This window comes from Orcinus orca, chromosome 2 (assembly GCF_937001465.1).
Source record: "Orcinus orca chromosome 2, mOrcOrc1.1, whole genome shotgun sequence".
Taxonomy (NCBI): Eukaryota; Metazoa; Chordata; class Mammalia; order Artiodactyla; family Delphinidae; genus Orcinus; species Orcinus orca.
Genome location: NC_064560.1, coordinates 6,607,232 through 6,631,816, shown reverse-complemented (window position 1 = coordinate 6,631,816; position 24,585 = coordinate 6,607,232). Strand labels below are relative to the sequence as shown.

At 40.1% G+C, this 24,585-nt stretch overlaps 1 protein-coding gene across 2 annotated transcripts in view; it reads right to left on the bottom strand.

Moving 5' to 3' along the window:
• Nucleotides 1–24,585, bottom strand: part of ITGA8 (integrin subunit alpha 8) — a 178,849-nt gene that overhangs the window by 19,761 nt on the left and 134,503 nt on the right. The window contains exons 26-27 of one of the 2 annotated variants that reach the window (XM_004278600.4): nt 14,190–14,318; nt 6,013–6,126 (exon numbers count right to left, since the gene is read on the bottom strand). In XM_004278600.4, the coding sequence (XP_004278648.1) occupies nt 6,013–6,126; nt 14,190–14,318 (243 nt within the window). Of the gene's footprint in view, nt 1–6,012; nt 6,127–14,189; nt 14,319–18,838; nt 19,373–24,585 lie in introns of those variants that run through there. The other variant, XM_033403460.2, reaches the window with a different exon arrangement.

Sequence of the window (24,585 nt, the reverse complement as noted above, 5' to 3'; positions counted from 1 at the left end):
TTTTTCATGCTTATTCTTCCTGTGTTTTCTTGTCTCCTGGCATTTCCATTTTAACTGAAAGCTGGATTTTTGTTTGTGTGAGAAGTGTTTTTTAAAATGTGGAAATCTTTGCTCATAAAATCTTGTGTGTACTTGATTTAAATCTACTTTCCTTAATACCATGGCTGATAGAAGAAACATGACAAATTCTGGTAATGAGATTCTGTGCATAAGGGTTATAATAACATATTCAAATGTGTGTCCAGGATCCCAAACCTTCAAAGAACAAGTTTTCTTTAGTCTCCAAGTTCAATAAAAAAACACTGATAGAAAATAATTCCCTTGCTCTTGAAGTCATACCTTTGGGAAACAAATCATGAGAGAACTCTATCTCCGAATCAACTCTAGATGGAAAGTTTTTGTCCTACATGATTCTGCATTTATGAACATGGAAGTTTCTTAATGAATAACAAATGAACTTAAGCATTTGCAGAAATAGAGTCACAGATGTAGAAAACAAACTATGGTTACCAGGGAGTAAAGGAGTGGGGGAAGGATAAATTGGAGATTGGGATTGACACATACGCACTACTATGTATAAAATAGATAACTAATAAGGTCCTACTGTATAGCACAGGGAACTCTACTCAATATTCTGTAATGATGTATATGGGAAAAGAATCTTAAAGAGTGAATATATGCATATGTATAACCGATTCACTTTGCTGTATACCCAAAACTAACACAACATTGTAAATCAGCTATACTCCAATAAAAATTTTAAAAAAAGAGAGATATGGGATTTGAAGTCTCGAATGTGGAGAAACATGTTTCTCTGAGGGGATTTTCTCTCACTTTCCTTTAATCCCTCTACTCTTGGCCATTTTGAATCTTCCTCACATTTTCCATTCATCACCCATATTTACCGTCATTTTCCTTGGTTCACAAAACACTGTGCTTTGCTGAACCTCAGAAACACCTGGGATCAGGTTCACAGATTGTGATTCAGGAAGTCTGCGATGAAACTATAGTTGCCCTATATTGTTTGGAATTTCCACATTGTTGTTTAGTTTTTTATCTTTCTTGATTATTTTCTTCCCCGACAAGATTACCCAAAACTGGAAGGCATAGAGTGTGGAATATAATAAGGCTTATACCTTCCACAGCACCTGGAACATTATGCCTGGAAGGGCTTCATCAATCCTGCTTGAGTGACAGCATGAATGGATGGTGAATGAACACATCAGATGGCTGGGTTATCCGATGACCCTCCTATCCTATATCCACCCATTTGATAGCACCTTATAAAAGGTTTAATTTTGTCAATTATTGAATTGGACCTCCTCCCCCATAAATGAGATTAGGAAGTTCAGGAAGTTGTAAGAGAAGGTAGTGACATACATTGAGGGCTGCCGATCATAAGGGGCTATGGACACACTCTCACCTCCGTTAGCTAATTCAGCGATGCAAATGGACACAGTCTGGTACCTGAACAAATCTGGTGGTAGGCAAATAGACTGTAAATAATACAACTCATAGATTGATCTATTCTTTATTTTAAATTATTCTCCAAAAGCAATGTTTCTTCCACCCTTTTCAGTAGAAAAATGCATTTTTTTTTCATTTTTCTAAGATGCTCTGAAGCTCCGCGGAATGGGAAATATGAGCTATTAAGCTCTGATCTAGGTCAGCACCAAAGATACACGAGTCCTGTGTCTGTAAGTCAAAAACCTGGTACAGGTAAGTGTTTAATTCATGAGCACAGTCCTTTTATTGATTCCATGTTCAAAGTTGAATGCTTTCAGCAGTGCTCTTTACATAACTATGATATTATTCTTATGTTAAAAAATCATCTCTTCTTCTGCGTGGCAATCTATTGCTGTAATAGCCATCACTGCCATATTGTAGGCAATTTAGGATTAAAAAAGCAGCTGGAGTTAATATCCCTTGACAATATCTTGAACCCTCCACATGCCCCAGCTAGCTATTAATCCTCAGAAAATGCCTTATCCCTCTGTCATTGCCACATCATTTAAACTGTGGTTGGCAGCCCACCACCTGCCTCTATTACGTACTAGTGCACAAAGATTGGCTTACAGTCATGGTACTAATAAAAATTACAGAGCTGGGAACAAATGGAGTGGAGGGTGAGGCTTTTAAGTTGGTGAAAGACCTAGTGAGGGTGGCTGGGACCATGAAGAGCTCCCCCGCTGCTAAATTCCTTCTCAAGAATTATTTTTAAACCACACACCCATTTTATAAAGCCTGTGTTTAAATACTCAGTATCTCCCAGAAACAAGGCGTTGTAGGACAACAAAACTTAAAACAATTACTGGTCAAACTTTAAGCTGTTAAAGAGGTTGCTCTTTCAAGCAACAATCACAGCACAGATCATCGTGTAGAATTAAAGGCCAGTGTGCGTGTTTACCCTGTGGGCAAAGCCAAACACAATGCCGCAGATCACGTCAGCCGAGAATCGTAAACTTTCTCTCCCGGATTAGGAAGGCAGAAAATGTTTGCCTCCTGCTGGGTTGTGTGACAAAACTATTAAAGACTTCCAGGATGTAGTATATTCTTTGAGCGGCAGGCCGGCGGCAGTTTGCAGTAATGCTCTCCTCTCTAGCCATCAGCTTCTGAGACTGGTATAAGCAGAAACAGTGGAAGTACAGAAGTTTGGGCTATGGCTGTGGGTAAACATGAAGTGATGTGTGCCAGTCTCTCCTGAATCTTTGGAAGCGTCACTTTGCTCTGGTAGAACCTCAGAATGTCCCTGCAGGTTGTTCTGGTCTGACTCTACTTGTGCTAAATAGTTACTGTTTAGAAAATCCTAGAGGGAAGCAGCCGCACAGCACAGGGAGATCAGCTCGGTGCTTTGTGTCCACCTAGAGGGGTGGGATAGGGAGGGTGGGAGGGAGACGCAAGAGGGAGGAGATATGGGGATATATGTATACGTATAGCTGATTCACTTTGTTATACAGCAGAAACGAACACAACAATGTAAAGCAATTAGACTCCAATAAAGATGTTTAAAAAAAGAAAATCCCTCAATTGCTGTTGACTTCTTCCATATCCACTGGGTCTTCAACAGGTAGATAAGATGCAATTTTCTTTTCTGTCTTTTTTTTTTTACTTCTACATTGTGAAAGTGCTTTATTTTTTAAACTTTTTAAAAGATTTACTTTATTGAAGTATAGTTGATTTACAATGTTGTGTTAATTTCTGCAAATTGATTGCAGAGCAAAGTGATTCAGTTACACATATATATATAAATATATATATATTCTTTTTCATATTCTTTTCCATTATGGTTTACTACAGGATTTTGGATATAGTTCCCTGTACTATACAGTAGGACCTTGTTTTTATCCATTCTATATATGGTAGCTTGCATCTGCTAACCCCAAGCTCCCAATCCATCCCTCCTCCTCCCCCCTCCCCCTTGGCAACCACAAGTCTGTTCTCTCTGTGGTTCTGTTTCTGTTTCATAGATAGGTTCATTTGTGTCATATTTTAGATTCCACATATAAATGATATCATATGGTATTTGTCTTTCTTAAAGGTGCAATTTTCGCTCCATAGGTCTTCTACTGGAACAGTATGTTATGCACAGACAGACGTATGTCATCTGAAATAGTCATTTCCCCCTGGACTGTAATGCCGTAATGATTTTAGTCCTGCTTCATTGAAAAGCTGTGCTTCCTCATTTCAGTAGGATGTGATGCCCAAAGTAATAGGAGGGGTGGATGGTTATCATTTAGACTGTGTGGGCTTGGGAATTCATTAAAACTCATCTCCCTCAACTCTTAGAGAAAAAGTAACAGTCAAAAAGCAGAATGGCTGTGAGCAATTTGATGGCATGCAAGTGGTACCTGAAGCAGTGCCTGGCACATAGTTGGCAGTTGGTACTTCATAAATATTCACTGAGTGAATGAATAAATCATGGTTTAACAACAACAGCAAAAGGAAATTGTGCACTGCCCTTCTCCTTAGGTCAGTTGTTCAAAGCCAGGAATGATTTTGCCCCCAGGGGACACTGGCGATGTTTGCAGACATTTTTGGTTGTCACAGCTCCGGTGAGAGTTGTTACTGGCATCTAGTGGGTAGGGGCCAGGGCTGCTGCTAAGCAGCCTATCATGCACAGGACCAGCCCACAGTAAAGAATTCTCTGAACCAGAATATTAATAGGGCTGAGGTTGAAGAATCCTGCCTTAGGTTAAAAAAAAAAAGAATGCTTCACAAAAACCTTTTTAAAAATACTTTTAATTTTCCTCCTCTTTATTTTAGAAACAAAATTATATAAGATTTGTGAGACTACCGCAAGTATTCTGACTCATAGAAAACGTGAGAATCTAGAGCTACAAAATTCTGTAGTATTAGCTAGACTCAGAAGGATTTTATCATTGGATTTTCTATGGTACAATGAGTCAAATGAGTTTTCTGGTAGTTAAAATATGGGCAAGAGTGCATCGACTTGAGGAGTTTTAATTTAGCTTTTTTCCCCCAAATCCTCCCCACACAACAAGGTCACAACACAGCAGTCTCATTTAAATAAATAGCAATTTCCACGTGGAAAAATTCATCTGCTTAGTATAAAGGAGATTTTAAACCTTTAAAATACACACAGCCAATATAATCATCCTGGGAAGTATGGGAGGCCACAGTCCAGACAAGCCGAAGCAGTGAGGAATCTACAATCAACGTGCCTGGAACTTTACCGAGAAGCTGTTCTGGCTGAAGCCCAGGCTGTGGTATCACCAGACAAGAAGAACTTTCTAGGACACTGTCTCTTCCCCTGCTAAACTATTTATATTTGAATTTTTCTGGGGATATGGCTTGAATTACGTTCTTGTACGCAGCATCATTTCATTAACTACTATTTACCGAGGAACTACTAGATAGTGTTGAGTCAAACAGATTTGTTCAAATCTCAGTTACTGTCTGACGGTCTTAGGGACTGAGGATATTTAAATTGTGTTCACTTAACATATCACACACACACACACACACACACACACACACACACACACACAATGGAATACCATTCAGCCATAAAAAAGAAAGAAATCTTGCTTTTTGCAACACCATGGGTGGACCTTGAGAGCATTATGCCAAGTGAGATAAGTCAAACAGAGAAAGAAAAATAGGGTATGAACCCACTTACACGTGGAATCTAAAAAAAGCCAGATTCATAGAAATAGAGAACTGATGGTTACCAGGGGTTGTGTGTAGGGGAAATGGATACATGATGTTAAAGGAACAAACTTGCAGCTAGTACATCAATAAGTCCTGGAGACCTAATGTACAACATAGTGATTATAGTCAACAATACTATAGTATAAACTTCAAAGTTGTTAAGAGCCCATATCTTTTTTTTTTTTTTTTTTTTTGCGGTACGCAGGCCTCTCACTGTTGTGGCCTTTCCCATTGCGGAGCACAGGCTCCAGACGCACAGGCTCAGCGGCCATGGCTCACGGGCCCAGCTGCTCCGCATGTGGGATCTTCTTGGACCGGGGCACGAACCCGCGTCCCCTGCGTCGGCAGGCGGACTCCCAACCACTGCGCCACCAGGGAAGCCCAAGAGCCCATATCTTAAAAGTTCTCAACACACACACACACACACACACACACACACACACACAAAGGTAATTATGTGAGGGGACAGAGGTATTAACTAAGCTTATTGTGATAATCATGTCACAATATATAGTATCAAATTGTCATGTTGTACACCTTAAGTTTACATAGGTCATATGTCAATAAGATCTCAATAAACCTGGAAAAATATCAAATTCACCTGATGGGAAAGATGACCAGCTGATCTAGGCTGCATTCCTTCCATTTAATTTTTTAAAATTAAATTAAAAAATTTGAAAATTAATCTAAAAATATAAAAAATTTTAATGGAAAATATAGAAAATCAAAACATTAAAAAAGTTAAAACATCTAAAAATCCTTTACAAAAAAGCTTCCCTCTGAGCTTTTGAGAAGAGGTTTCCTGTGAGTGGCACGTCAGTGCTGCACTGTTTCTCTTACCTGGAGAAATGTCTTGGCCCATAACCGTGACCTGACTTTCAGGACAGCGCTTTCTCCTCCCCCTAGTTGTCCCACTGCACAGGAGATTTGTAAGCACTCGATATTTGTACAATTCTGCAAAAAACAACAGCAGTAGTGACGAACCAGTGTCTTTAAATTGTGGTAGAGAATCAACACCGAAGTCAGTTTATTTACATTTTGTTTCCTCAGAAGTCATCCCTTAATCCATAAACTTTAAATAAAGAACAAGTACACTGAAATGATCAAGAAAAAACACAGTTTGGCAGGAAAGATGCATCAATGTTAATGGTAATGTAGAGCTAAAACGGAACATAAAATACAACATAAAATTTAAGCTCTGTTCTAAGGACTTTAAAACAATCTTCCCACATCAGTGACTGAACTGCTGTTTCATATTATCAGAACTTGGGAAGATATTTCTTATAGACAATCACAACACCTGACCCTGGACTAAGTAAATCCTGAAAAAGCTTCGGAAGAAGGTCCATGAGTCCATTATCTCAGAGACCCAATGATATTAAGCCATTGACAGGTATTTGTTCCATAGCATTATTCTATCTAAGTTACTTCCTGGTTATGAGGCAGAATCTCCTACAAGTTCCATCCATTAAGCTGCATTTATTTACTTATTTATTTATAACTTTTATTGGAATATAGTTGATTTACAATGTTGTGTTAGTTTCAGGTGTACAGCAAAGTGAATCAGCTATATACATACATATATCCACTCTGTTTTAGATTCTTTTCCCATATAGGTCACCGCAGAGTATTGAGTAGAGTTCCCTGTGCTATACAGTAGGTTCTTATTAGTTATCTATTTTATATACAGTAGTGTGTATATGTCAATCCCAATCTCCCAGTTTATCCCTCGCCCACCTCTTTCCCCCCTAGTAACCATAAGTTTGTTTTCTACATCTGTGACTCTATTTCCCTTTTGTAAATAAATTCATTTGTACCATTTTTTTAGATTCCACATATATTAAGCTGTTTTTAAACTAGTCTGTAGGGTTGCCTAACTTATAATGGGTAACTTTTAATATATGAAGTGCATATTCCTAGAAAGAGTTCATTATGATGACATCCTATCGAATTGTGTTTTTCTGATTGGATCCCAATATGTAAATCAATGGACACCTCGCAATTCATTCTCTGTGTGCCCATGGATAGGATGATACTTCTCGAATTGTACCCCCTCACTGACCTGAATTTATCTTGTGGATCGTGCTTTATTCATTTTCCACCTCTCAAGCACTGATGCTCAGTAAGCATCAGTTTATTGGATATTATGTGACGTAGTGGACTGAGGCATCTCACGTTAATGACACTGATAAACCACAGAGTAACCTGAGGAATGTACTATCGATACAATTAGAAACTGTTTTTGGACTTCCCTGGTGGTCCAGTGGTTAAGACTCTGCCCTTCCACTGCAAGGGGCACGGGTTTGATCCCTGGTCAGGGAAGTTTCCACGTGTGGTGCGGTGTGGCCAAAAAATAAAACATAATTCTCAACTTAAAAAAATGGTTTGAAAAAAAATAAAAACCTTTTCTGAGAACCTCAGAATTCTCCAAAACCAAAGCACTCAGGATTGTGTATCTGATAAAGTCCAGTAAGGCCAGATTTCTCTAAGACGTTTCCAAATACAGGTGGGCTGGGCCGTTCTGGTTCCACTAGCTGAGTGCTGAGAGGTTTGGGGCCTTGTGCCTTGAGCAGGAGCAGGGATCTCAAAGTTCTACAGTTTGTGCCCCTTGTGAGGACTCTCCTGTTTGCCTGTGCTCCGTTACTGACGTGCTGTGTATCACCAATCCCACCCTCTGGAGGCAAAAGAGGGGAGTCAGAAGGAGGTAATTCTTGTAAACTCCCTGGGATGGTGGTCCCTGTTAGCTAGCTCTGTTGGAGGGTTTTTGGAGAAGGTGATGCTCAGGATGAATCTTGAAGGGCGAGGAAGAGTTACTTAGCAGTATGAGGTGAGGAGGCCATGGTTCTCCTGTATAAGACCAGGGCATGTTCAGAAGAGAGGAGAAAAGGGTATTTGGGGGGTGGGGTGGGCAGGTGGAAATGAGATAGGAATGAGGTAAAGTCTAGGTGGTAAAGAATCTTCCTATTTGCTAAGAAGTTTCAGGTTGATTCAGAAGGTCCCGGGAAGCCCATGAAGCATTTTAAGCCAGGGATCTAATCATGTTTGTATTTTAGGGGACGGGTGGTAGGTGAGGAAGAATGGAGGGAGAAGAGTGGGAGGCAAGGAGGTTGATAAAGGCCAAGTGAGAAATGGCCAGAGTCCAAGTGAGAAATGTGGGGCCCTGAACTGATGCAGTGGGACTGGAGAGAGGAAGATGAATTCTAGAGAAGTTTAGGAAGTAGAATAGATCCTTGGTGACTAATCAAAGGTTGGGACAAAGGAGAGAGAGGGATGGGGGAGCTCTTTTGTTTGGGGGATTGAGTGAATGGGTACTGGCTTTCCTGAGATTGGGAATGCTAGAGAAGAGGCACATTTCGGGGGGTCATGGAGACAGTTTTGCACATGTTGGGGCTGGGGTCGATCAGACATCCAGATGGACCTATACAGTCTAGAGTGTAGTCAGGAGGGGCTAAGATGGCAGAAGGCACACCTAGGCCTGACTGGAGTCACACAAGGGTCACACAAGAAATTTCTCTAAAAGAACAAAATCGATGGGAGAGAAGAGGAGGGGGCTGAGGATGGAATCCTGAAGCACAGGAGCATTTAGGGATGGGCAGAAGAGAAGTCGGTGAAAAATTCCAAGAAGGGGCAAGACAGAAGGCAGGAAGAGAACCAGAAGAGAATGTTGTGGGGATGGCAGGAGATGAGATGATTTCAAGAAGTGGTCAAGAGTATCATATGCTGAGGAGGGTCAGAAAGATAAGGTTTCTGTACGCTGAGTAGTGAAAGGGAGGAAAAGAAAGCTTGGAGAGGAGGAGATGGGATGAAAAGTACAAAAGCAGCGGGGACCCAAGATGAGAAAGGCAAGGATATTCTTAGGCGGAGGAGAAATTATAGTTCCATGTTAACAGATACAGATTTTTCCTATGCAAATTGGAAATTATGATCCCAACACAGGATGCTGGCACTTTGCACTTTCAAATTCCTAATCAGAAATGGTATTCAGTAAGTTGTTTTTAACTAAACAAAAACGGTAGGAGGTCTTATTTAGCTTTTGATTTTAAAATAAACTTTGCATAATCATTCTCTATCCAGAACTGTTTTGACTTGAGGACATGGGGAGGTGGATGATTTGCAATTTTTGAACCAATAAGAGAGAAAGGGAATAAAACATGAGTTAGCAAAATCAGATATGGAAATAAAGGATCGCCTTGCTCTCATCTGTAAATAATACGTTTCTACGATATTCAGAGGTTAAAAATTGTCTTGTATTAAAAAGCTTTAATGAGACAGAGAAGGAGGGAAAAAATCTGACCTTACAACAGAAGTGAATAAAATATTCAAAGGAATTTTAGTTATTGAACTTCATTGCCTCAGTGTATGCATGAGAAATACACCAAAGTGGAAAATGGAAAATATATTCGAATCTTGATTTTCCAAATTGTTGGTTCCCATAGGTTTGGACATTGGTTCGCCAGAGGGCTTTCTCATTGGCACTGAATATGAGAATTCTATAGCTGTCAGTTATTGTTTTCTTTTTTTAAAAAAAATCAAGAAAAAGAGGGAGAGGACTCAAATCAATAAAATTAGAAATGAAAAAGGAGAAGTTACAACAGACACTGCAGAAATACAAAGCATCCTAAGAGACTACTACAAGCAACTCTATGCCAGTAAAATGGACAACCTGGAAGAAATGGACAAATACTTAGAAAGGTATAACCTTCCAAGACTGAACCAGGAAGAAACAGAAAATATGAACAGACTAATCACAAGTAATGAAATTGAAACTGTGATTAAAAATCTTCCAACAAACAAAAGTCCAGGACCAGATGGCTTCACAGGTGAATTCTATCAAACATTTAGAGAAGAGCTAACACCCATCCTTCTCAAACTCTTCCAAAAACTTGCAGAGGAAGGAACACTCCCAAACTCATTCTATGAGGCCACCATCACCCTGATACCAAAACCAGACAAAGATACTACAAAAAAAGAAAATTACAGACCAATATCACTGATGAATATAGATGCAAAAATCCTCAACAAAATACTAGCAAACAGAATCCAACAACACATTAAAAGGATCATACACCACGATCAAGTGGGATTTATCCCAGGGATGCAAGGATTCTTCAATATACACAAATCAATCAATGTGATACACCATATTAACAAATTGAAGGATAAAAACCATATGATCATCTCAATAGATACAGAAAAAGCTTTTGACAAAATTCAACACCCATTTATGATAAAAAACTCTCCAGAAAGTGGGCATAGAAGGAACCTACCTCAACATAATAAAGGTCATATATGACAAACCCACAGCAAACGTCATTCTCAATGGTGAAGAACCGAAAGCATTTCCTCTAAGATCAGGAACAAGACAAGGATGTCCACTCTCACCACTGTCATTCAACATAGTTTTGGAAGTCCTAGCCACGGCGATCAGAGACGAAAAAGAAATAAAAGGAATACAAATTGGAAAAGAAGAAGTAAAACTGTCACTGTTTGCAGATGACATGATACTATACATAGAGAATCCTAAAGATGCCACCAGAAAACTACTAGAGCTAATCAATGAATTTGGTAAAGTTGCAGGATACAAAATTAATGCACAGAAATCTCTTGCATTCCTATACACTAATGATGAAAAATCTGAAAGAGAAATTAAGGAAACACTCCCATTTACCAATGCAATAAAAAGAATAAAATACCTAGGAATGAACCTACCTAGGGAGACAAAAGACCTGTATGCAGAAAACTATAAGACACTGATGAAAGAAATTAAAGATGATACAAACAAATGGAGAGATATACCATGTTCTTGGATTGGAAGAATCAATATTGTGAAAATGACTATACTACCCAAAGCAATCTACAGATTCAGTGCAATCCCTATCAAACTACCAATGGCATTTTTTTACAGAATTAGAAAAAAAATCTTAAAATTTATATGGAGACAAAAAAGACCCCGAATAGCCAAAGCATTCTTGAGGGAACAAAACAGAGCTGGAGGAATCAGACTACCTGACTTCAGACTATATTACAAAGCTACAGTAATCAAGACAGTATGGTATTGACAGAAAAACAGAAATATAGCTCAATGGCACAGGCTAGAAAGCCCAGAGATAAACCCACACACCTGTGGTCAACTAATCTATGACAAAGGAGGCAAGGATATACAATGGAGAAAAGACAGTCTCTTCAATAAGTGGTGCTGGGAAAACTGGACAGCTACATGTAAAAGAATGAAATCAGAACACTCCCTAACCCCATACACAAAAATAAACTCAAAATGGATTAGAGACCTAAATGTAAGACTGGACACTATAAAACTCTTAGAGGAAAACATAGGAAGAACACTCTTTGACATAAATCACAGCAAGATCTTTTTTGATCTACCTCCTAGAGTAATAGAAATAAAAACAGAAATAAACGAATGGGACCTGATGAAACTTAAAAGCTTTTGCAAAGCAGAGGAAACTACAAACAAGACGAAAAGACAACCCTCAGAATGGGTGAAAATATTTGCAAATGAATCAACGGACAAAGGCTTAATCTCCAAAATATATAAACAGCTCATGCAGCTCAGTATTAAAAGAACAAACAACCCAATCCAAAAATGGGCAGAAGACCTAAATAGACATTTCTCCAAAGAAGACATACAGATGGCCAAGAAGCACATGAAAAGCTGCTCAGCATCACTAATTATTAGAGAAATGCAAATGAGAATGGGCATCATCAGAAAATCTACAAACAACAGATGCTGGAGAGGGTGTGGAGAAAAGGGAACCCTCTTGCACTGTTGGTAGGAATGTAAATTGATACAGCCACTATGCAGAACAGTATGGAGGTTCCTTAAAAAACTAAAAATAGAATTACCACCTGACTCACTACTCACTACTGGGCATATACCCAGAGAAAACCATAATTCAAAAAGATACATGCACCCCAATGTTCATTGCAGCACTATTCACAATAGCCAGGTCATGGAAGCAACCTAAATGCCCATCAACAGACGAATGGATGAAGAAGATGTGGTACATATATACAATGGAATATTACTCAGCCATAAAAAGGAACGAAATTGGGTCATTTGTAGAGACATGGATGAATCTAGAGACTGTCATAGAGAGTGAGGTAAGTCAGAAGGAGAAAAACAAATCTTGTATATTAATGCATACATGTGGAACCTAGAAAAATGGTACCGATAACTGGTTTGCAAGGTAGAAATTGAGACACAGATGTAGAGAACAAACGTATGGACACCAAGGGGGAAAAGCGGTGGTGTGGGGGGTGGTGTGATGAATTGGGCAATTGGGATTGACATTTATACACTAATACGTATAAAATAGATAACTAATGAGAACCTGCTGTATAAAAAAGATAAAATTCAAAAAAAAAGGAATTGAGGTATAATTGACATAGAACACGATTAGTTTCAGGTCTACAATGAAATGATTCAATATTTGTACATATTGTGAAATGAGCACCACAATAAGTCTACCTAACACCCATCACCACGCATAGTTACATAATTTTTTTTTCTTGTGATGAGCACTTTTAAGCTCTACTCTCTCAGCAACTTTCAAATATGCAGTACGGTATTATTAATTGTAGTAACCATGCTGTACCTTACAGCCTCATAACTTAAATCATTGTTTTCTGTTCTGTCATTCTTCCTGGAAACTTTTAAAAAATAATAATATTAGTTTTATTAATTTATCCTAAACTGCATAGCATATAGATTCCCTACTCTTATGTTTTGAAAAATATTACAGTGCCATAAAAATTTACAGGAACTTGAGTCATATCTGCCAACTGCCATAGCTTTTTGCCATGTAATTGCATGTACTTCTATCAATATTATAATAAATGTTCCTCTCTTGATTTAAGTTTAACTGATTATGTTAGACTTGCTCCTTGCACTTTGTGGCCATTTCCGTGTTTGAAACTGTTTGTATGGTCAAGATGAAATAAATACATGTCAGAGCATGTTCAAGACATACATTTTCACTAATTAAATTTTTATTGTCTTTTCAGTGGGATCTGGGGAAGAAAACTAGGCAAATACATGTGTTCAGTCTGTCATCCTGACTTGAAAAATTCTGTTTTATACTGCTGTTTTTCTATATATTTGGTTACTTTTTGCCCTACCCATCCCTATGTGTCTCTACTTGTGAAGCGCTGGGAGATTATGTTGGTTTTATTATCGTTTATTACTTTGATCAAAGATTCTTGAGTCAGTACACTCATTATATGTCAGGTCTGGCATAAATTTTTTAAAAAGACATACATTGAAAGAAACCACAACATTTTAACCTTTTTTACACATACAACCAATGGCATTAACATTCACATTGGAATGAGTGGGAAAACTGAATCTAAAATGCTGCGTTATGGGACTTCCCTCTCCGTCCACTGGTTAAGACTCCGTACTTCCACTGCAGGGGGCAGGGGGTTGAAACTTGGTCCAGGAACTAAGATAAAATAGTGCATGACACGCAGCGTGGCCAGGAAAAAAAGCTGAGTCATGAATGCCGTCCACAGTTTCACGAAGGGCTGACTAAGCTCAGGCTAGATCCACCACAGACCCCACAGCTTTGGGCCCAGGAAATCTGCAAATACCATCCTCGATTCTCCCACTGGAGCAGAGAATTGTGAGAGTCAGCAATGGACACCCCAAGGACCCACTGCATGGGCAGTGTTCCAGGCTCACTTCAAACTCTCACCAGTTCAGTGTCTGGGGACCGGCTGACACTGAATCTTTGTCTTCTTGAAATGCATGAAAGGTCACCTTTTATGTTTTCATTGTTATTTCTCTCCTGTGGCCCCCAGGGCAGGTTCAGAAGAGTGAAAAGGTTATATTACAAAAAAAAAAAAAAAAAAAGTAGTTGCTTTCACACCTACAATACGTACTGCCCAAAATTTGGGCGTATCTGAGCCTGGGAGGGGACTGAAAAGCAGTACTTGAAGTTACAACCACGTGCATTTGGGAATTCTGTCCAATCCAAAATCTGCGCACTGAGACAACTCACCAGGACCTTGGCGGGGCTCTGTCTGTGAGGCTCCAGCGCAGGCACATCTCTCTTCCTGACCAGATGAGGGATGGTGGAGTTTCGCAAAAAGGCGCTCAGCTCGGGGGTGTCTTCGGCGGGGGCAGCGGGCTGCAAAGAGCGAACCAGAAACAGCACATCAGGTACATGAGCGCTCGGCACCTTTTCACTTGCCTTGAGTGCTAGGCAATTTTTTTTTTCTTGACTGTGATTCACCTGAGAATTCAGACCCGTTCTCATTGACCAGCAGCATACGCATCAGCAAGAGGAACCACACTGGCGGCAAACAAGCCTTTCCATTCTCCACTTATAGGAATCCCTGAAGCCCGGGGAATGCACTCCTGGAAAGTTTATCTTTATAAGCATAAGATTTTAAGCAGAAGTGATTTCCCCGTAAGGGCAGAGAGGGTGGAAGTGACTTTCTAAGCGTGAGCTGTCATTTTCCCATTACTTTGCTCTCATTGTCGATCAGGGAACCGAGGAACATTCTGTGTGGTGAGATGCATCCTGAGGTGGCAGAAAAGTGAGGTGCTGGTGGTGGGGAAACAGCCAGATGTGGTCAAGGACTTGGGCGTGTCTGGGCCCCAAACCCTGTAGCTGTTAAGTAGTGCCCCCTCAGGAGAGAACTGTGTTGCAATGAACATGACTCTTCCCTAGCACACCACGTGAGCAGTGTGCCATGATGGAGCTTGTTTTCAGCCCTGAGTTTGTTTTGCAAGTGTTCCAGAACTTACGATGTTATCTCAGGCTCCATGCTGGCCCTATCTGATCACCGAATAAATATTTTGAGAATTCCAGTAAATCACACCTAGTATCCCATTAAAATTCTTTATTTTAGACCGACTGAATATGAAACCTAATTTTTTGCTCCCCACTACCTGTCCCTGACAGCACATCTTCTTTTACCCAGTCTTTTTTTTGTAGTCACAGGAAGAATCCTAGTATGCTCGTCTCCGTGGAATGAAAAAAGATATGCCTACACCGCAGCTGAAATGATAGGGCTCATCATGTCCTAAGAACCTAGAAAAATCTACTGGATAAACAGAAAGATAGAGTCCAGGCTTCTTGGTATGACACAGCCCCCTATATGCTGACCTCCGTCTGCTGCACCAGCCTCCCCCTTCATCAAGAGGCCCGGGCATCCTGCTTCCCAGCGAGCAGAACGACGCTCCACTCCTGCCCTGCACCAGGCTGACTCCCTGAGGCCTGTCTGATGTTCCAGATGATGGCTGTGCTCTCCATCAGCACCTGTCAAGCCGTACAGTCACTGTCTGCCAACTGGTCTGAGTTGCCCCATGAGAAAATGTCAAGTGAGAAGCATAGAGTCATATATAACATCCAACAAATATCAGAAAAAAAAAAAAAGAGGAAGGAGACCCAGCCGGAAAAAGTCACAGGGGGAAATCAGATGTAGGAGACACCCCGGGAAAGTGATTCTGCAGCAGCCTCAGGAAAGGAAAGTTGCAGAAATAGTGACTAATGGGCTAGATTCTTTGCTATTCCTCCCATGGACAGGTTAGGGTCTAATCCCCCCTTAAGCCTGGGCTGGCTTCAGGGACTTGCTTGACCAAAAAAATGTAGCAGAAAAGAAAAATACATGAAAAATAAGTGACTGAGAATGTTAAATCCTGCCGAGGAATAAAGAAAGGTTAGGACTAAAAGGATTCACTGAATTTGTCACTTAAGTCTTAAGTATGGACATATGATCCAGCAACTCCACTCCTGGATAGTTACCCGAAGAAAACAAAAACACTAACTGGGAAAACTATCTGCACTCATGTTCAGTGCAACACTGTTTCCAATAGCCAAACCTGGAAGCAACCTAAGTGTCCACCAGTGGATGAATGGACAAAGAAATTGTGCTAAACATATACAACGATATACAATGCAGAATTATTCAGCCATAAAAAAGAAGGAAGTCCTGCCATTTGTGACAACACGGATGGACCTTGAGGGCAATATGTTCAGTGAAATAAGACACAGAAAGACCTTATGATCTTACTTACAAGTGAAATCTAAGAAAACAACAGCAAAAAAAATCATGAAACAAACTTATCAGAGAATAGATTGGTGGTTGTGAGAGGTGAGGGTCAGTGGTGGGTGAAATGGGTGAAGGGGATCAAAAAGTACAAATCTCAGTTATAAAGTAAATAAGTCCTGGGGATGTAGTGTATAGCATGGTGGCTATAAGTAACAATAGTGTAGTGTATATCTGAAAACTGCTAAGAGAGTGAGTACATCTTAAAAGTTCTCATCCCAAGGGAAAAAAATTTGTAAATATATAAAGTGATGGATGTTAACCAGACACCATGATCATTTTGCAATAGATACAAATATCGAATCATTATGTTGTACATCTGAATACAATAAAATGTTATATGTCAATTATATCTCAATTAAAAAAAAAACAAAGAAAGAAGTTATGGATGCCCTTTCCTGAGGAGGGGATTGGTGTAGGTGGAAACTGAACCACAGAAGCTAAAGAATGAATGGGTTTAGAGAAATGGATAATTATTTGAAGAAGTATGAAATTAAATCTCAATCTTATTCTCATATTAACTAATTCCTAACGGCTAAGAGATGAGGTGCAGCTTCATCCTCCAAATAAGAAAGCACTGAAACAAAGCAAAATAAAACATGAATATTCTTAGCAGCTATTTATAAGGGAGACAAAAGATAGTAGCATAAAGCTTTAAGGGCATAAAGAGGATGCTGGTTTAAAAGTTATGACATTTATACAAAAGACTACTGGACAGTTTTTTAAAAATGATGTAGAGCTATGTAGTAATTTAGAAAGATATAAGATCTTAGTAAGAGGAAAAGGCAGGCTACAAAATTGCACACATAATACGATTTTTTAAAATGGCTGTTTATTTACATTGTGCGTCAGAAATAGGACTATTCAGAACAGCCATCTAATTGTTAGGCAGTGGTGGAGTTTTAATGATATTAAGGAAGTTTTGCTAATTACTTTTTAGGTATGATAATGGAATTATGGATTTCTAAAGAGTGTCCTTAATTAATGGCAATATACAATGAAATGTTTTTGGGTGAAGTGAAAAAATAATGCATAAATAAATAGAAAACATAACAGTAAGTGGGTGGTGACATTACTAGAAATTAAATATTTTCTTCTTTATCTTTTTACGTCTTGCCTGATATATTCCTATGATGGACGTTTAGTACCTCTTAAGATGAAAACCAAAAAAATTATAATAAGAGTAAAAGAGAAATAAGGAAGTAGGGGTAGCAAGCTTGGCTAACAATGGAAGGGAAAAGAAATCCGTTCTTGTAAGAGGATACAGAGGCAAGTTATTTGCTTATTGTTTGTTTTGAAGATGGAGGAAATAAGTAACGTTATAGGCTCCAAGGAAGGAGCTAGTAGAGAGGAGGTTGCAGATACAGGAAACGGGGAATAGTCAATGCAGCAAAGTTAAATTTGGAACTGGGAGAACTTTCCTCTGAAAGTGCTGGAGAGGAGCTAAGAATGAGGGAGAGATGATTGGAAGGTGTGTGTGTGGGTGGGAGGCGGGCGGTGAGGAGGGATTTGGGATGGGAAATGGGTCATTTGAAGACTGTCTCGCTTTAAGGTCACCTGCTAATAGTAGTGATGTTCAAGAGACTGGATAGGAGGTACGGGGAGAGGAGTGAAGGTCTGGAGAAGCCGGTTGAGGAGAGCCGGAGGGAGAGACCATCAGATGGCAGAGGGGAGTCTGCAGATGCTGCGGCCCAGTGAGCACGAGCCGCCCTCGGTCTGCAGCAAGCCCGCAGGCTAAGTGGTAGAGAAGCCAAAATCTGGGAGGGTGCAGGGACTCGGAAAGGATAGAGGACAAGGGAGGCGAAGTAAGGGAGCTTGTACAAGAATGTTTTAACCAGCTCATCGTGGATTCCAGGCTTGGCAGGAAAGAAAGCATGGCCGAAGGCAGCCTTGGGAGTCGGGTGGGTGGACTGACTCAGAGAAAGTTTTCATATCAAGGAAGAAAAGGGCTAGTGGAGAAAGGAAGTGAGGAAAAATAGAAAAGCAGGAGATTGATTTAGAGTCTTCGATGCTGAACTGAATATTTCAGAGGTCAGGTAGCTAGAGGTGATGTTCAGAGCACTGGGGTGATGAGGTGCCTGGGAGTGGGGTGAGGGTCAGCCCCATGGCCTTTGCAGTATTCCAGGACAATGGCAGGTGAGCCATGAGTTAGCTCAGGGATACTCAGTGGTGGAGAATCTGATAGAGAAACCTTTACAGCGTAAGATTAAAACTTGAGCTTAGACAGAAAATTCAGAATTGTGGAAATCTTTAAGATTCCCTTATATGTTTTCCATCATACACTCTGTGTGTGTGTGTGTGTGTGTGTGTGTGTGTGTGTAATTTTTGCTTTGAGATTTGTTATGTCCAATTTCTTCTTTTTTTAATAGGTCACTGGGAGACTTGTTAACTTTGTAAGTAACCAAACTATAGAGCAGAGATGCTGGAAAGAACTAGGGCATATTTTTTATTCCCAAGGTGTAGCCTAGTAGTAGTAGTAGTAGTAGCTGTAGTAAAATAATAACCCAAAGAGAAGAAAACTCTTCAACTTCCTGTGTGTTCATATCAGATGCAGCTTGTGCACAGATAAAGTTATGACACAACCTATTGTGGTGGCCCCTGGTGTACCGTTTCTCACAAATATTTCTAAGTGGTCTCTCGGTAAAACAAAGGACTTTCTCTGAGCTAGAGAATGAACGTATGACACAGCAGGGGTTGGTTGATAAAATGTGTTTCTTTCTTTTAGTGACATTGTTTTACAAACAGAGGAATGCCGTGCTTAAACACCATCATCAGAAAGTCTTCCAATGGCTCGCAACACAGTTTTCTCAAATGGCATTCCAGAAATTATTTCCAAGGACAAAACAAAATACAACCCAAAAAACAAGGTAGAAGTTATCCAAGAAATGTAAACAGTTAGTTAAAGGCTATTTTCCAGATGAATTTTCAGAGCCTGTTTCACAATGGATCATGAATCCATAAGTCAAGTTTTTCCTTAATCTGAAACCCTTAGGGGTGAGGGAGGCTGGCCCCTTAGCGCCCATGTTAGGCGGACTTTCAGTTCAGGGTAATGTTTGCTAAGTGCTATGCAAGCTGATGGTAAACACTCATGTATCTTCTTTAGAACAAACATGAAAATTGCTTCTTTCTGCAATAAGGAAACAATTGTTAGCAATATGGCTCTCTCCCCAGGGCTAGTCTGAATCTGACCCCAACAGGAGTTTTCTATTTTCATAAATCTTCACAAACTCTTACTCTAGGATAGGTTGAAATTTACAGATTAAAGGGATACTGTGTGGCTGGAATGTGCAATGCAGTTGGAAACGCAGCTTTGGAAGAAGAGTTGGGTGACATTAGATTAAGGGCTCTGTGGATCCAGACAAACGCAACACACACTCTGTTTTCAACTTGTTTGTCATTTGCCTTTGGATTTCGGATATTCCTAGTCCACAAGGGGCGGCGCCCTTCTCTCCTGTGACACTTTGCCTGTAATTAAATCGAAACAGAGACAAGTCCAAGGGGTCGGTCCACCATGTCATTTTCTTTAAGACATAAATGTTCAGGATTTGTTGGGAGAGAAAAAAACCACAGCTGTTTTTTAACCTCCTGAACAGTTCATGCAAAGCATAACTGAAAGAATCAGTTCACTCCTTTGGTGATTTTGAAGCTTAGTTGTTGGACATGTGTTTTTACCTTCTGAAATATACATGAGAACTTGAAGACCATCTTAAAGAGAAGATAAGGCAAAGAGAAATAGACCTCGAAGTATATTGTCTTTGGTGGCTGAAAATTGGCCATGTGATAAGTAACACTACTACAGGTGGTGTTATAAGTAACAGGTGAATGAAATTCCTCTATCAGAGAGAGCAGGAGAGAGAGAGGAGAGAGGGAGGGGAGAGAGAGAGGGGGAGGGAAGGGCGGGGGAGAGAGAGAGGGGGAGGGAAGGGCGGGGGAGAGAGGGAGGGGAGAGAGAGGGGGAGAGAGGGAGGGGAGAGAGGGAGGGGAGGGGGGAGGGAAGGGGGGAGAGAAGGAGGGGAGAGAGGGAGGGGGAGGGAAGGGTGAGGGAGAGAGAGGGAAAGAGAGACAGAACCTACGAAGTACCAAGTGTCCTGCACTCTGAATTAACAAGAAGCAGTAGCACATGGAGGCAGTTATGAAGGAAGAAAATTCTCTTAAGGATAAGACAAAACTGTGCAAGTTTGCCAAGCCACTGTCTGATTTAAAAAAGCAATTTGCAGGGCTGTAATCCCTGATGAACAGTTTCTGTGTTTCTGCTTTCCATGTCTGCACTCTCTGGTTGTAATTTGGACTTCCTGTGGGAGCGATCTTGTTCGAGAGATCAGTTCTCAGTGGTAACTTCCTGCTTTCCGCGGCTCCAAAGACAGTTCTTTCTACCTTGGCTTTCTCTCTTGCTATCAGTTGTCCTAGTCCAGTCCCCATGAGATCATTTTTACCTCAGGATTCTCCCTTCTTGAACTCAGCCCCAGAACATTCTACTGTGATCTTAACGCAGGTTGGATTTGACCACCTTGTTTGTTTTGCTCTCTGGGCACAGTCTTACGATCCGTAGCTCTGTGTCCCAGCATCTCGTACTTGGCCGTTCCTGACAAAATCTTGCCAATTAAAAAAATTCTTTACTCTCTATGCAAATTTGCTTCCTTAATCGTGTTTACTTTTTCAACTTCATCTTATTGAGAGATTGTAGCCTGTTTGAAGGACTCTCCCAACCCTAGGATAGAGTCCACCAAAATAAGAAAATTGGTAGTTTGAAATCATTATTTTACTGCCTTTAGAATAGTTGAGAAATACTTTACCCAATTCTAAAATTTTATTCCAAGAAGGATCTGGAACGAATTAGATTTAATGGATTGGTTGGAGTGCTGCAGACAGTTGAAGGTTTCAGAATATTTCAGATGGTAGGATGTGGGGAAATGGCCGCCTCCAAACCCTCTGTCCCTGCCCTAGACCATGGAGTCTGGAAGTAGAAACTTCACGGCCACCTGCTTCTGCCCCCAGGCTTGTAGAAGACAGAGAAATGAAGTGGAACTATCATGGGAGGAACAGAAAACCAGAGACCACAGCCTTTTCATTGGAGTTGGGAGTGAAAGCTGGGGTGACAGTGACACTCCCAAGTGCCACCCCTCATGCTTGCTTGAGCTGCACTCCGCAAGTGTCTGTGCACCTCAGTCAAGCTTTTCCTGAAGCCCATCATCTCCCCGGGCTTCTTTCTACCCCCACGCTCAGACGTTTGAACAGTGTCAGAAAGCAGGCTGAGTGGGTCCCCGCGCAGGCTAACATGAGGCAAGCACTTACAGATAAAAACCTCACGCCCTTCTGAATGTGTCCTCCCTGCCCGCAACCCTATTTAGTTGTCGATGCTCTGTACTTGGGTAACAAATGAGTGGGATGTGGGTGAGATCTTGTGCCCACTTTCTCCTAAGACAGTCACAGGTCTTAGGAGAACACGGACATGGTGGTGGCTTTCCAACGTGGTCAGTGTCTCCTCTTCAAACCTTGTGGACATTCGGGTAACTCATGGGATAACCAAACAGTACACTTCCTGTTAGAGCTGAACCTGGTCAGGCCTACTTGCACTTGGAGGCTGAGTGAGGAGAGTGCATTTGGAAGGCATACTTAATTTATAGGTGGGTTGTATTTCAGAAGGTTTTCAGCCTTGAATGTTTGGCACTCAGAATACCTTCGTCTTTAGAAATGATGTTTTAAATGGTGATTCAGTTCTCGGGCCAGCCCACAAGAAAATCTACTTTATCCACAGTATGGCTTTGATGCATACAACTAAGTATTTGCAATAAAAAATAAAGCCAGGGCAGTTGCTATGTGAGTAATTTTTAAAAATAGGAAAAAAATGGTTGTGTTAAGTACATTACATTAAATGCTGATAGACTTAATTAGAGTGAAGCCTTGTGGAGATTCTGCGGAGGATATCTGGGGAATTTCAAAGGTTTTAGAGTTGGGGGCATTGGTTCCTTAAAGTGGGTGGCCTAGAAAATGTTTCAGAGGAAATCCGATGGTTTCCAATTCATAAGCCAATCTCCTGAGAACTTGTGAGAGTTGGAAAGAGTCAGTGAAGGAGAGAGCTATTTTCTGTGGTAAGTGGATAAAAGTGAAAATATACATGGGAGAAGCGGACTAAAAAATTGTATGTGAACACAAGAGGAAGGGATTTTTTGTGAAAGGAAATCAACTGAATGGCTGAAGAGGAAAACATGGTGGGGAACTCTGGAAGTCCTCTGGAAGAAATTTCAGGAAGTTGAGGTGGTGGTTCCTCCTCTGATAGGTCCATGGTTGGGACATTTTGGTGGCTGATCCAGTGGAGACTGGAGCATCCTCAGAAAAGACTGGTAGATGCAGAGGTTTTAGAGACACTCACCACCTATCCCTCTACTCATAAAGAAATTGTAGAACCATATAGTAAGGAATTGTACATTCGTCCACCCATAGGTAAGATTTAATACTGTGGTTTGATTCTGCCTATGTGAATGTATTTCTGTGGTTTGATCCTGCCCATGTGAATGTATTTCTGTGGTTTGATCCTGCCTATGTGAATATATGTCTGTGGTTTGACCCTGCCTATGCGAATATATTTCTGTGGTTTGACCCTGCCTATGCGAATATATTTCTGTGGTTTGATCCTGCCTGTGCAAATATATCTCTGTGGTTTGATTCTGCCTATGCGAATACATTTGTCTCCTTTTTCCTTATACCATATCCACCCCCTCTCTGCTCCCCAGTTAAAGAACTAAGTTTCTATAAAAATTAGATAGTTTAAAATAAAACTATCTATACTCCAATTAAAAAAAAAAACCCTGGCAATTAGCTTTGATGCAAGAATCTGAAATCGATATGAGATTTAAAAGTTTACCTGGCCTATTCTTTTGACAACAACAAGATATAATAAATAATTTGCTAATTTCCAATTCATATTTAAGACAAAGAATAGACTGTTTAGCTTTGCATTATCCAGAAAGAAAGAAATTGCCAAGTAAATTAATAGTGACTTCACCAAGAAACTATTTAATATCTTAAGAGGAAAGTAATTTCCAAGTACTCTCAACTGTTTATAGCTACTCATATAAAAATTGATTATCAAGTTTTAAAATCTATTTATTGATAAAAACTCATTTAGACTCTTTGGGTCATACTTGTTAAATACAGGTAAAAGTACTTTGAGAACCTGAAAGTAGTAACCTTTCAAGTTTTCCATGAATTCAGAATTTCAAGAATTCACAACTTGTTATACTTAGTTATTTTAGCATGCTCTTACTTTCTATTGTAATCAAATCTTATATTCAGTTTCTACAGATGGAGTTTTATAAAATAAGCATAACTGAGTTGCATTTTAAAAAGTACTAGCCTCAGAAAGATTTTTAATCAAAGTCTATACTTTAAGAAATAACTGGCTAGCAGGGAATGCAGGTAATGGGGACATACTCCCACCCAGTTTGCACGAATCTGCCAATGTTTAAGGCTAGTTATCTATTGGTACCATTACAGCCAGTGTAAACGTTTGTTAAATTGCAACAAAGAAAAAAATAACTCACCACCAACACACTGCACCAAGTTACATAATATATACAAATATATAGAAATAGTGTCAGATACACACTAAGCATTAAACTCAAAGAGAGTTAGAAACCTTCTGCATAATCATGTGCTCCAAGAATCTCAGGACTGAAATAGGGTCTCAGGTAACTGCAGAACAAGAGATGTGAATGTTTTCATTACTTAGATGTTATCTATTAACATTTAAAGATACTATTTTCTAATAAGCTACTGTCCTTGAAGATGTTAAAATTATCTCAGTGAAGAACAAAGAGAGAGGAAATGGGGTGGGGCGGGGGAAGGATGCCAAGGAGGAAGTATTTTAAATAATTTTGTGGAATACAAGTGGCCTTATTTATTAGTTCCCCATGAAGAATGAGGCTTGTTGCCCCACAAATCCGTGAATACTGGACCTCCTTTCAATCTTCCTCTCTTTGAATAAAAGGCATGTTGGGTTGAAGAAGAAATCCTTTCATAATGTCAGTGCCCCAGTGCCACTGGTTGAGAACAGAGGCGGACCTGCGTTCCGGATGATTGAATTAGTATTTCCCAAAGCCCACCCTCTGCTCATCGTGTCCCTGCCAGTACTAGAGAGTGTTAATGAAGTTCTCTTTTGAGGACATCTCATTAACAAGGGATTTTTTTTTTTCCATTCAAATGTGACATTTTCAAGGGCTTACACTCATTAATTTCTTTCCTTCCCAGAAGGAACCCAAAGCCAGATTTGGGTTTTAATCTGGACAGAATCAGCTCTGTGGATGCTTGAGGTCCTGGGTAGTGCAAGTGTGACTCACAAAC